The sequence below is a fragment of the Pan paniscus genome, chromosome 18 (assembly GCF_029289425.2).
Source record: "Pan paniscus chromosome 18, NHGRI_mPanPan1-v2.0_pri, whole genome shotgun sequence".
NCBI classification, from domain to species: domain Eukaryota; kingdom Metazoa; phylum Chordata; class Mammalia; order Primates; family Hominidae; genus Pan; species Pan paniscus.
Window position 1 is genome coordinate 37,575,835 of NC_073267.2, and position 12,054 is coordinate 37,587,888.

General features: G+C 43.1%; 1 protein-coding gene across 2 annotated transcripts in view; it reads right to left on the reverse strand.

The window, feature by feature from the left end:
- Nucleotides 1-12,054, reverse strand: part of LOC117977914 (BOS complex subunit NOMO3-like) — a 36,317-nt gene that overhangs the window by 18,024 nt on the left and 6,239 nt on the right. For both annotated transcript variants that reach the window (XM_055100209.2, XM_055100210.2), the window contains exons 3-6: nucleotides 10,923-10,968; nucleotides 7,560-7,660; nucleotides 5,650-5,756; nucleotides 3,361-3,433 (exon numbers count right to left, since the gene is read on the reverse strand). In XM_055100209.2, coding sequence (XP_054956184.1) covers nucleotides 3,361-3,433; nucleotides 5,650-5,756; nucleotides 7,560-7,660; nucleotides 10,923-10,968 — 327 coding nt within the window. The remainder of the gene's footprint in view (nucleotides 1-3,360; nucleotides 3,434-5,649; nucleotides 5,757-7,559; nucleotides 7,661-10,922; nucleotides 10,969-12,054) is intronic.

A 12,054-nucleotide genomic window follows, 5' to 3' on the forward strand; every position in this document is an offset into this window, starting at 1 on the left:
ATAATCTATAAAATTGCTTATTCAGTATGATCACTTCTTTTTTTGAGACGGAGTCTCAGTATGTCGCACAGGCTTGAGTGCCATGGCGCAACCTCGGCTCACTGCAACCTCTGCCTCCTGGGTTCAAAAGATTCTCCTGCCTCAGCCTCCCAAGTAGCGGGGATTACAAGCGCTTGCCACCACGCCCGGCTAATTTTTGTATTTTTAGTAGAGACAGGGTTTCACCATGTTGGCCAGGCTGGTCTCGAACTCCTGACCTCAGGTGATCCACCCGCCTCAGCCTCCCAAAGTGCTGGGATTACAGGTGTGAGCCACCGTGCCTGGCTTATCATTATTTTTTAATGCCCAAAATGAAGTGAAAGGAAATGTGGCAAAATGTAAACAATAATGATTTTGTCTATATGGTGCTATTTTACTTGTATACTTTTCCAGCTTCCAAAATTTGTTTCCACTGCTTTATATTCCTCTATATGTTCCAATTTTTTTAATGAGCACATTTTGCCTTTTTTTCTATTTTTAATGATATATAGTGTTAACTGAAGATTAGCCTAAAGCTGCCTCCTTACATATTTTAAGTTTGGCCTAAAGGTTTCTCTGTACGTGTTGCCAAGTCTCAGCCAATTCAAGCAGCCACCCTTCAACTACTCACAGGCAGCCAACTGTTCAAACCATGTGCAAATAAGACAAACGTCCAGCTGTAACCAATCCAACTGTTTCTGTACCTCACTTCCACTTTCTGTCCGTCACTTTCTTTTTCTGTCCATAAACCCTTTCCAATCACGCAACAGTGCCACAGTCGCTGTAAACCTATTCTGGCTCAGGGGGCTGCCCAATTGACAAATTGTTCTATGCTCAATTAAACTCTGTTTAATTTGCCTTAAGTTGTTCTTTTCACAATACGTGTATATTTTTAAACATTTTTGTTAAGGTACAATAAACACAGAGAAAAATGTACAGATTCTAAGCACACAGCACAGGGCTTGTCACAAATTGGGCACTGGTTACCCAACAGAATAGCACCAGCAAGCCAGAAGTGCCCTCACACTTGCTTCCAGTCACTAACACCCCAGGAGGATAAACATTATCCTGACTTCTAACAACATGCTTTACTTGAAAATCCCAATCTCATATTAATAAACTCAGATTCTTCTATGCAGACAATTAACATACAATGTAAACCTTAAAATCTCTTCTATTTATAAATGTGTAAGCTCTTTCATTTCGAATAAATTTTTTTTTTTTTTTTTTGAGATGGAGTCTCACTCTGTCACCCAAGCTGAAGTGCAGTGGTGCAATCTTGGCTCACTGCTACCTCCACCTCCCAGGTTCAAGCGATTCTCCTGCCTCAGCCTCCCGAGTAGCTGGGATTACAGGTGTATGCCACCATTCCTGGCTAATTTTTTTCTATTTTTAGTAGAGATGCGGTTTCACCATGTTGGCCAGGTTGGTCTCGAACTCCTGACCTCAAGTGATCCACCCACCTCAGCCTCCCAAAATGCTGGAATTACAGCATGAGCAACTGCACCCAGCCTCGAATAAAATATTTTTAAATGTTGCTGCAGAAGAGAAAAACCCCCAAAACCAAAAGTCATAAACAGTAAGAAGAGACATCTAGGTGTGAAACTATCATCAATTATAAGTGCGTAAAACCTACAGAGTAAAAATAATAATAAAACATATAGAGTAGAAGCTGAAATACTGATTCCAATGCTTCTTTAGCAAAAATGAGATACAGCTTCAATACTAACACAGAAGCTAACATGTCAAGATGTCCCTTAAGTCTTATTTTAATTTGGTCTTTCACGGCTATTACAGAACCTCACCTACTAGGTGGAGTTCCTTTTTTGATCTTTGACTATAAACTATTTCAGTCAAACAAAAAAAGATATGCTAAAGAACACTTACATACCTTCTAACCAGCTAAACAAATTTAAAAAAATACAATTCAAGATGCTGGCATACCCCAAAGTCCCCCTCCTCCCTCTTTCTCTAGAAGTCAGTATCATTTTGAACAGCGTCTGCTATTCCCATACATGTCTTCGTAATTTTTCTACATAAGACCGTATCTTCCCTGTCCCTACTAAAAATACAAAAATTAACTGGGCATGGTGGCAGGTGCCTGTAACCCCAGCTACTCAGGAGGCTGAGGCAGGAGAATCGCTTGAACCCAAGAGGCGGAGGTTGCAATGAGCTGAGATTGTGCCATTGCACTCCAGCCTGGGCAACAAGAGCAAGACTTCATCTCAAAAAAAAAAGACTGTATCCTTAGCTAGGGGCAGTGGCACATGCCTGCAGTTCCAGATCCCTGGGAGGCCAAGGTGGAAGGATCGCTTAAGGCCAGGAACCAGAGGCTGCAATGAGCCATGAATATGTCACTGTACTCTAGCCTGGGCAACAGAGCAAGACCCTGTTGCAAAAAAAAAAAAAAAGACTGTATCTGGCCGAGTGCACTGGTTTATACCTGTAATCCCACCACTTTGAGAGCCCAGGGCTGGTGGATCATTTGAGGCTAGGAGTTCGAGACCAGCCTCGCCAACATGGCAAAATCCCATATATACTAAAAATACAAAAATTAGCTGGGCGTGGTGGCACATCCCTGTAATTCAGCTGCTCAGGAGACTGAAGCCGGAGACTCGCTTGGACACAGAAGGCCAAGGTTGCAATAAGCCAAGATCACGCCACTGCACTCCAGTCTTGACAACAGAGCGAGACTCCGTCTTTTAAAAAAAAAAAAAAAAAAAAAAGACTGTATCCATAAATGATTATTACAAGTATTTAAAATCATATTTCCTTCAACTCTGTTTTTAAATGTAGTTACATTAATATATGTAGCTCTGGTTCATTCATTACTGCTGACATACAGCAGCCTATTGTATGATGGAACCCCAATCCATTCTTCTCTTAAAAGGCACTTATGTTGTTTACAATATTTTGCTATTACAAACAAAGCTGCAATAAACATTCTCATACATTCTCCTTGGTCACGCGTACCACAGTTTCTAGAATGTTTAGTATATTTACAGATTTCTGTTTCAGGCTGAAAAAAGAACAACAAATAAATCTCGTCAGGGCCTTCTGTTGTTGATTTAGTTTAAAATAGCTATAGTTAATAAAACAGATCTATTTCACAGCAGGAAGACAACACTGTCACCTAAAACTGAAACTAACACAAGCAACGTCTGCTACAGTGAGGAGTTACAGCTTATAAATAACTACCAAACTAAACAACAGCACCATTGGTTCTTCATCTAGTCCTGGAGAAACCATAAATTCTTTTCATATCCTAAATTGAAAAGCCCTACATCTGTCCCAAGACCAGCATATTATTGGCATGGCTATAGACGTAGCTGTCACACTCACCTCTTTCAACGCCCAGGTTGGATGAGTTGCGAGGATTTCATAATCTCCAGGCAGAACTTTAAAAAATGCAAACCTAAGACATAAAAAATAACCATTTAACTTTCTCCAAACAACCCAAGTATTTCTAATTCTATGACTAATGTTGGCAGCACAAGAAAACAATGTTGGAATTATCGCAAACTTCCATTAGCTTGTTAAATGAGCATGAATGAAATTCAATCCTTCACTGTACAAATCTGCATAAAAGAGCGCTTATTGAGGACTTACTGTGTGCCAAGAGGGGTGCTCCATGTGCTGATCGGAAAGAGGAGTGCTTACGTCTCCCTTAATCTCAAGGATTTCTGGCATAAAACCAATCCTTATAGCACAGCAGGGACCAGTCACAGAACATTCGACTGGGTTTGACAGAGGTGACAGGCATGAACTGACAAGGAGAAGGGGACAGAAGTGTCCAAGGAAACACATGGGAAGGGAGAAGTGGGGTGAAAAAGAACAGAACAGATGCACAGGCTGAGGGGGACGCTGACCCAAGACGATGCAAATGACACAGGGCAGGGTAAACTATGACAAGCTTTGAATCCCAGAAAAAAGGCTTTAGAGAAACACAGATAAATCATTCTGGGTTTTTGCACAAAGCAACTGAGATAAGAAACCAGCAGCTGATGAAAATTACTCTACTAGCCATAGACAGACTAACACCAGAGTGAGCCGAGCTAAAGCTGGAAATGCTGCTGCCAGTATACTAACATGTTTATCCCTTCAAATTTGTAAGGCAACTGACAAATGAGAAGGCTAAGTCCAGTGAAATGAACTAGAAAACGCATTTGATTTCTTCTGTGGTATTTTATTGTATCAAATCTTGCCTGCAATAACTGGATAGGGCTTGGAAATCACATTACTACAAGTACTGGTAAGATTGAGCTTCTATTTCATTTTCATAATAGCCCAGTGCTACATGTTTCATTGTTTCAGTTAGTGCAGATGAAGGTATTCAGAAGGCTCAAGACACTATTTTTTTCTAGTAAGGTCAACACCAAATTACTAGCCCAGAAAAAAAATTACAGCTCCATATTCCTGCTACACACCAGGGCTGGAGAGGCACCAGTCAAGCAGAAGTAAATGTTATTTCAAAAATGAAAACTAGTTTCAACAATAATAACTTTAAAATTGAATAACTTACTGACAGACTCATTATAAACTTCTATTTTGCAATTTACTCAGTTTGTATGTTAACGGAGTTAGTAATGATTTGAACGCTTTCGGAATTATCAGTTTGAACTATTCTGGTATTAATCTTGGCATATCTGTTAACATTTACAACTCAACTATATACATCCATTAAATAAATGCTTTAAATCTGACTCAGCAAGGTCAGCTAGGCATCTGTTCCAACTACAAAGCAGTTTTGCTATAATAATGATAATGATTTTTTCTAATCATAACTGAGCTAACCTATTTGAGCTAATATGCCAGGCAGCTTGAAGTAATAATATTAATTTCATCTTTCCAGTACCTTAGGAGATAGGTTCCACAATTATCTTCATTTACAAAAGAGGAAACTGAGGCACAGAGGGGTTAAGGAACTTGCCCTAGGTCAACCAGCCAGCAAATGGGGGAGCTGGGATTCAAGCCCAGGCTGGCAGGCTCCAGAGCCAGGCTGAGCTGCTAAATGAAGACCCACTAAGCCCCAGGCCTTGAAGCAGGTGCTTTATGGGTATTAACTCTTTTTTTGTTTGTTTCAGACAGGGTCTTGCTCTGCTGCCGAGGCTGGAGCACAGTGGCACATGATCACGGCTCACTGCAGCCTCAACCTTCCAGGCTCAAGCAATCCTCCCGCCTCAGCCTCCCGAGTAGCTGCGACCACAGGAGCATGCCACCACACCCAGCTAATTGTTTTCCCCCGTGGGACTCTACTTGATATAATTTTTTAAATTATTTGTGGAGATTGAGTCTCCCTATGTTGTCCAGGCTGGTCTCGAACTCCTGAACTCAAGTGATCCTCCCATCCTGGCCTCCCAAAGTGCTGGCATTATAGGCGCAAGCCAATATGCCTGGCCAGTATGAACTCATATTTAATCATCCCATCAGTGCTAGGCAAGATGGGTCAAATGGATTCCATTTCACATGTGGAGAACTCAGCACTCTGACGGGCATGAACTCACCCAAAGTTAAGAGGCTGAATCAGGATCTGAACCCAGAACTCCCTGAATCCAAACTCCCAAACCCAGCTCCATGACCCCTGTCAGAGCCCGGCTCTAAGGCAACACTAAGAGATAGGACGCTACTCACTTTCCGCCAGGCTGTGTAACTGTGGACTGGATCTTTGCTTCGGTCCCAGTGTTTCTCAGAGACACCTGAACTCCCGCAGGACCCAGGGGCTGCCCTTTGCTGAGGACCTGCCATGGAGAAGAAAGTTAGGGCCCACCCAGCAAAGCACCCTCCTCTCAAAGCACTGGCAGCCCTGCTTACAACTCCCAGGTGGAGCCAGGAACCCTCTTTGGGTCAAGAATCCCATTGAAAAGATGATATAAATCATGGATATGTTTCCTGGGGATGAGGTAGGAGAGGGAACAGTAATAGTAAAATAAGACTCGATTTCAATGAATCTAAGACATCATCAGTTATAGATTCACCATTATTGGTCTGGGTGGGTGTGGTGGCTCACGACTGTAATCCCAGCACTTTGGGAGGCTGAGGCAGGCAGACCACTTGAGGCCAGGAGTTTGAGACCAGCCTGGCCAACATGGTGAAACCCTGTCTCTACTAAAAATACAAAAATTAGCTGAACGTCACGGCACATGCTTGTAATCCCAGCTACTCCTGAGGCTGAGGCAGGAGAATCACTTGAACCCAGGAGGCGGAGGTTGCAGTAAGCTGCAATCGTGCCACTGCACTCCAGCCTGGGTGACAGAGGGAGACTCCATCTCAAAAAAAAAAAAAAAAAAAAGTAAATATACATAAAAATAAAAATATAAAAATTAGCTGGGTCAGGTGGCACACACCTGTAATCCCAGCTACTGGGGAGGCTGAGGCAGGAGAATTGCTCAAACCCAGGAGGTGGAGGTTGTGGTGAGAGAGACTGCGCTACTGCACTCCACCTTAGGCCACAGAGCGAGACTCTGTCTCAAAAAAATAAATAAATAAAAATAAAAATAAAAAAAGATTCACCATTATTTTGCAAACCATCGATAAAGAAAAAACTACCCAAGATCCCCATCTCTAACAAGAAGCCCACACATACAGCTGGGATGGCAGGGCCTCCCCCTCACCGCAAAGGTAGAGGAGAAAGAAGCCCATCATGAAGAGAAGGACAGGAAGGAAGGAAGCACATCTCAACCTCAGGCACAGGGTGGGTGGAGGAAAAACGACTCTCCCCTGAGAATCTGAATCACGGGAGCTGGAGCACACACCCGTTAGGACTCTAAATTCACACCACCATGGCGGTCCAAAAAAATCTCAGGACTTAAATGATGGGAATCCTCCTAGGTAAGTGTCAGAAGCAGATGCACGCTCTCTCTGGGAGAAGCTGACTTCAATTCACCCACAGGGACAGCAAGATGCCACAAGGCTTAGAGAGCGCGTCCTTCCAATTCGGCATCCCTGTAAAAGGCCATCCCTGACATAAACACTAACAGCGGCTGGGTGCACAGCGTACACCTGTAATCCCAGCACTATGGGAGGTGGAGGCAGGCAGATCACCTGAGGTCAGGAGTTTGAGACCAGCCTGGCCAACACAGCAAAAGCCCATCTCTACTGAAAATACAAAAATTAGCCAGGCATGGGGGCACACACTTGTAATCCTAGCTACTCGGGAGGGTGAAGGAGCGGGAGGGTGAGGCAGGAGAATCACTTGAACCTGGGAGGTGGAGGCTGCAGTGAGTCAAGATTGCACCACTGCACTCCAGCCTGGGCAATAGAGCAAGACCCTGTCTCAAAATAAAAAATAAAAAAATAAAAACACCAACAGCCTATGCTCTGGGAGCAGAGGGGATGACCAGCAACCTCAATCTCACTCCTAAATACACCTGCTGCGTTCTACACAGGATGAAGTACAGAGTTCACAGGCTCCCTTGCCACTTATCCATAGGTCCCCTGTGGGATCAAAGTCCCCAGGTTAAAGTATCCTGCATTTTTTTAAAAAAGGATTTAGTATACATTATAGAGTGAACAGGAAAAATAATCAAGTTCCAAAGACAAACCTTGCCATTCACAGAGAACCCAGTGAAGACAAAGTTGATGTCTCCGCCCTTTGTGCAGATGTCACTGACTCCATCCACATGGAGTTCCACGGTCGTCGGCTCTGAGGAACGAAGCAGGGGAGGAAACGGGGGCACAAGACACAAAGGCAAGCTTAGTTTTGGGGTACAGTGAACCTAAGTAGAACGTATTTTTATTATTCAGATTTCATTTTACTTTTGAACACTTAATACACTCGTGTGTTTCCAAATCCAAAGGTACAAAAAAGTATTCTGGGAAAAGTCTCCCTCTCACCCCTATCCCCCTAGCCTCCTGGTTTCCTGCCCCAGAGGGAATTCGTGTTTAGAGTATAAAATAATTTTACAACGCCTTTCAGCTAAGTTATATCTCAGAGTTCCAGTGAAAATTCAGTGAGCACCAAATAATTTTATTTCCTGAATGCTCATCACCGACCAGGCACTGAGCTGAGTGCCTTTAATCCTCACAATTATCTTAAGAGACAGGCAGTAATAGCTGCAATTTACTGAGGGGTAAATTAAGGCACAGAAAGGTTAAAGGAGCTCCCAAGATCACAGAGCTTCTGAGTGACAGAGCCCCAATTCGACCCTAAAAGTCTGGCTCTGGATCTGTTCTCTGACCAAGGACATGAGCTCAGCCATGTTAAACCAGGAACACAAACTCCAGGGCCACAGGGGCTTCATGGGTTCGAAGTAAGCGGAGCATCCTCAGGGGGACTGTGGCAAATTGAAAGGAGACAACTGCCACTCAAGTCTGCCAACCACTACCATGCTTTGCCAGAGCTTCCAACTTCTCCGAAAAACTGGAAATCTGGATTTTATATACCATCTCTTGATTTTTCAATATCAGCAATTAACTCCATTTTTTAACTGAAGAGTTCATCATAATAGGGGTTAAGGTTGAGTTTTTGAAAGGTTAGGAAGAATATGGAGTAATGAGTAGAGAAAAAAATGGAAAACCATGAGATGAGATTTTCAGTTAAGATGAATTACACACGTGCTTGCACGCGTACATGCACGCGCGCACACACACACACACACAAAGACTCCAATAAAAAATGGGCAAAAGACTTGAACAGGAATCTTACAAAAATAGCCAACCCATGGCAAATAAACATAAACATACGAAAAAGTGTGCAACCTCATTGGCCATCAGTGGAATGTAAATCAAGGCCACAGTGAGATAATACCACACCCCTACCAGAAGGGCTAAAATTAAAAAAAACTGACGATACCAAGTGTAGGTTAGGATGTGGAGCAATGGAAACCCTTGTACACTGCTGGGAGAACACAAACTGGTGCATCCACTTTGGATGTTTGCAAACACCTAAAGCTGAGCATGTATCAGCTCTATGGCTCAGCAACTTTACTCCTGTGATATACTCAGCAAAAATGCAGACACACATGTATCAAAATATACATGCAAGAATGTTCACAGGAGCACTACTCTTAGTGGCCAAAATCGGTAAGCAACTCAAATGGCCATCAACAGTAGAAGAGATCACTGATACAAAATATGAATATAAAATATAAATATAGGCCAGGCGTGGTGGCTCTTGCCTATAATCCCAACACTTTGGGAGGCCAAAGCGGGCAGATCACTTCAGGTCAGGAGTTCGAGACCAGCCTGGGTCAACATGATGAAACCCCATCTCTACTAAAAATACAAAAATTAGCTGGGTGTGGTGGTGCACACCTGTAATCTCATCTACTGAGGAGGCTGAGGCACAAGAATTGCTTGAACCCGGGCAGAAGTTGCAGTGAACCGAGATCACACTCCAGCCTGGGCAGCAGAGCGAGACTCAGTCTCAAAAAAAAGAAAATAAGAAAATAAAATATAAATATTTTATAAAATATAAATAATTTTATATTTATGCATCAGAATTCTGAACAGCAAAGAGAATGAACTAAAGCTACAAATGATACAGATAAAGTTCATAATGTTGAGTGAAAGAAACCAGATATTAAAAAGTTCCCTGCATGATAGCATTTGTATAAAGTTCAAAACGACCAAATGGATCTCTCATTTGTAGAAGGTCAGGGTGGTGGTCACCTGGAGGGTGCGGTGGGATGGCTAATGAGCACCCAGGATGGGGACTTCTGGGGTGCTGGTGAAGTGCTATCTTATCATCTGGATGGTGGATACATGGGTGTGTTCACTTAGTGAAAATTCATCCAAGGCACTTTTCTGAAAGCATAATTCAATTAAAAAGCTTATCAACAGCACCAGTTGGGGGTAGGGTGGGGGGTGGCAAACACAACACTCCTCCAGGCCACCAATCTGGACTTCTGCTTTGGCCATGAGCAGGGCTACATTCCTCTCCAGCTTTCTGGAACGTACCAGCCAGGCACCCCCCGCCCTATCCCTGACTACAAACTGATAAAAGAGCTGCTCTCACAGAGCCAAATTAGCTGTCAGCTGCCTGAGCCTCATTTTAGCCTTGGCGATGGCAGGTGCTAAATTCTTCCTTGTCTAATGCACGAGCAAGCCTGATATCAACAACGGTGATCCCTACTCCTCTCCCCAAGCCATGGACTGGGGTCACCCACACCTGTTCTGCTGAAACATCAAGAGTCTCTCCTCTTCAAAAATGTAAACTACACCAAAACAGACCCTCTCTTCTGATCTCAACCCCATCCCCAACTCCCCAGCTATGCCTGAAGACAGTTATATGAGGAAAGTTTGGAGCTTTTATTGGGATGTGTGCAGAAGGGCTGTTTTCGAATACTGAGTACTTGCTAATTACGTGCCAGCCACTCTGAACACTCAGTATTGGTTTATTAATCCTCCAAGTACCCAGTGGGGCAGGGACTATAACTACCCTTGCTCGACAGTGAGGAGCCAGGCTGACACGGGGGAAGTAACTTGCCCAAAGTTATTTAACTGGTAAGGTTTAAGGCTGACAGTCTTCTCATCTCATGGGACATAAATCTGGATTTTTATGACAAATCTCACAATCTTTAAATGTTTCAATTAATTCCATAAAAAATTAAAAAACTGAGGGGGCTAAAAAAGAAGCCATCCTGGGACGGGAACCAAGTCCCCACTCTTGATTTCTATACTGTTCTACGGCTACGTAATGAGTGAAACTGCAAGGGAGGAGTTTCCAGAAAGGTAGAAGAAAAGATGTCCATTTTTCAAAGGTGACAGAAAGTCTTAAGGTAGATTAAGGTAAATCCGAATGAAACCAGAGTGATGGGGGCAAGGAAGGGAGGAATACAAACCCTCTTCCATACTGGAAATGATCCTTAATATTTTAATAGTTTATGCACTCTGCTAGCCTAAATTAATATTCGGCATATCATCTAATCTTTTACAAAGAATGTCTAGTGATTCAGTTAACTTACCAAAACTCCACCCCAGGGAAGGCTCAATCTTCAGAATGAAATCCCCCTAAAAGGAAAAAAAGAAAATGTAATTTCAAGAAATGAGAATTGTGACTCTGGCTTAATTTAGTTTAGTGTTATCATTTAATCTGAAATTTTTTTACACCGGAAATGAAATTCTAAGAGTAAGCCTTGTTCTTCTACATGGTACTGAGCACTGATTCTCTTCAGAAGCTACAAGCTGAAGCTGAACACCAGAAGTTTTCATCTAAACAATCAGAAGACAGTGCTGAAGCCCATTCATGAGTTCTAAAGACACTAGGTTCAGCCACTCACTGTCTTTTAATACTAAACATACTATAATTCTATTAATTGAGTCTCCCATTAAGCCCTCACGTGCCTACAGTTGCACAAGTTAGCATGTATCTTCAGGAACTAAAGTCACCTCTTAAAACTAGATTTGGCCAGGCACAGTACCTCATACCTATAATCCCAACACTGTGGGAGGCCAAGGCAGGAGGGTCACTTGAGGCCAGGAGTTCAAGACCAGCCTAAGCAACATAGCAAGACCCCATCTGTACAAAAAATGTTCTTAAAAAATTAGCTGGGTGTGGTGGCAGGCGCCTACAGTCTTAGCTACTTAGGTGGAAGAGGCAGGAGGATCACTTGAGCCCAGGAGGTCAGTGCTGCAGTGAACCATAATTGTGCCACTGCACTCCAGCATGGGCAGCGGAGGGAGATCCTGTCTCTAAACAATACATTAACTCATTAATTCAATAAATAAAACTAGATTTTACTTATCAACCCTGGTTTCTTTGTTTTTGTTTTTGTTTTTTTTGAGATGGAGCTTTGCTGTGTTGCCCAGGCTGGAGTGAAGTGGTGCGATCTTGGCTCACTGCAACCTCCGTCTCCTAGGTTCAAGCGATTCTCCTGCCTCAGCCTCCCAAGTAGCTGGGACTACAGGCATCCACATGACACTCGGCTAATTTTTTTGTATTTTAGTAGAGACGGGGTTGCACCATGTTGCCCAGGCTGGTCTCACACTCCTGAGCTCAGGTGATCCACCTGCCTCAACCTCCCAAAGTGCTAGGATTACAGGCATGAGCTACCACATCCAGCCTCCTGGTTTCTTGAGACTGATACTGATACTATT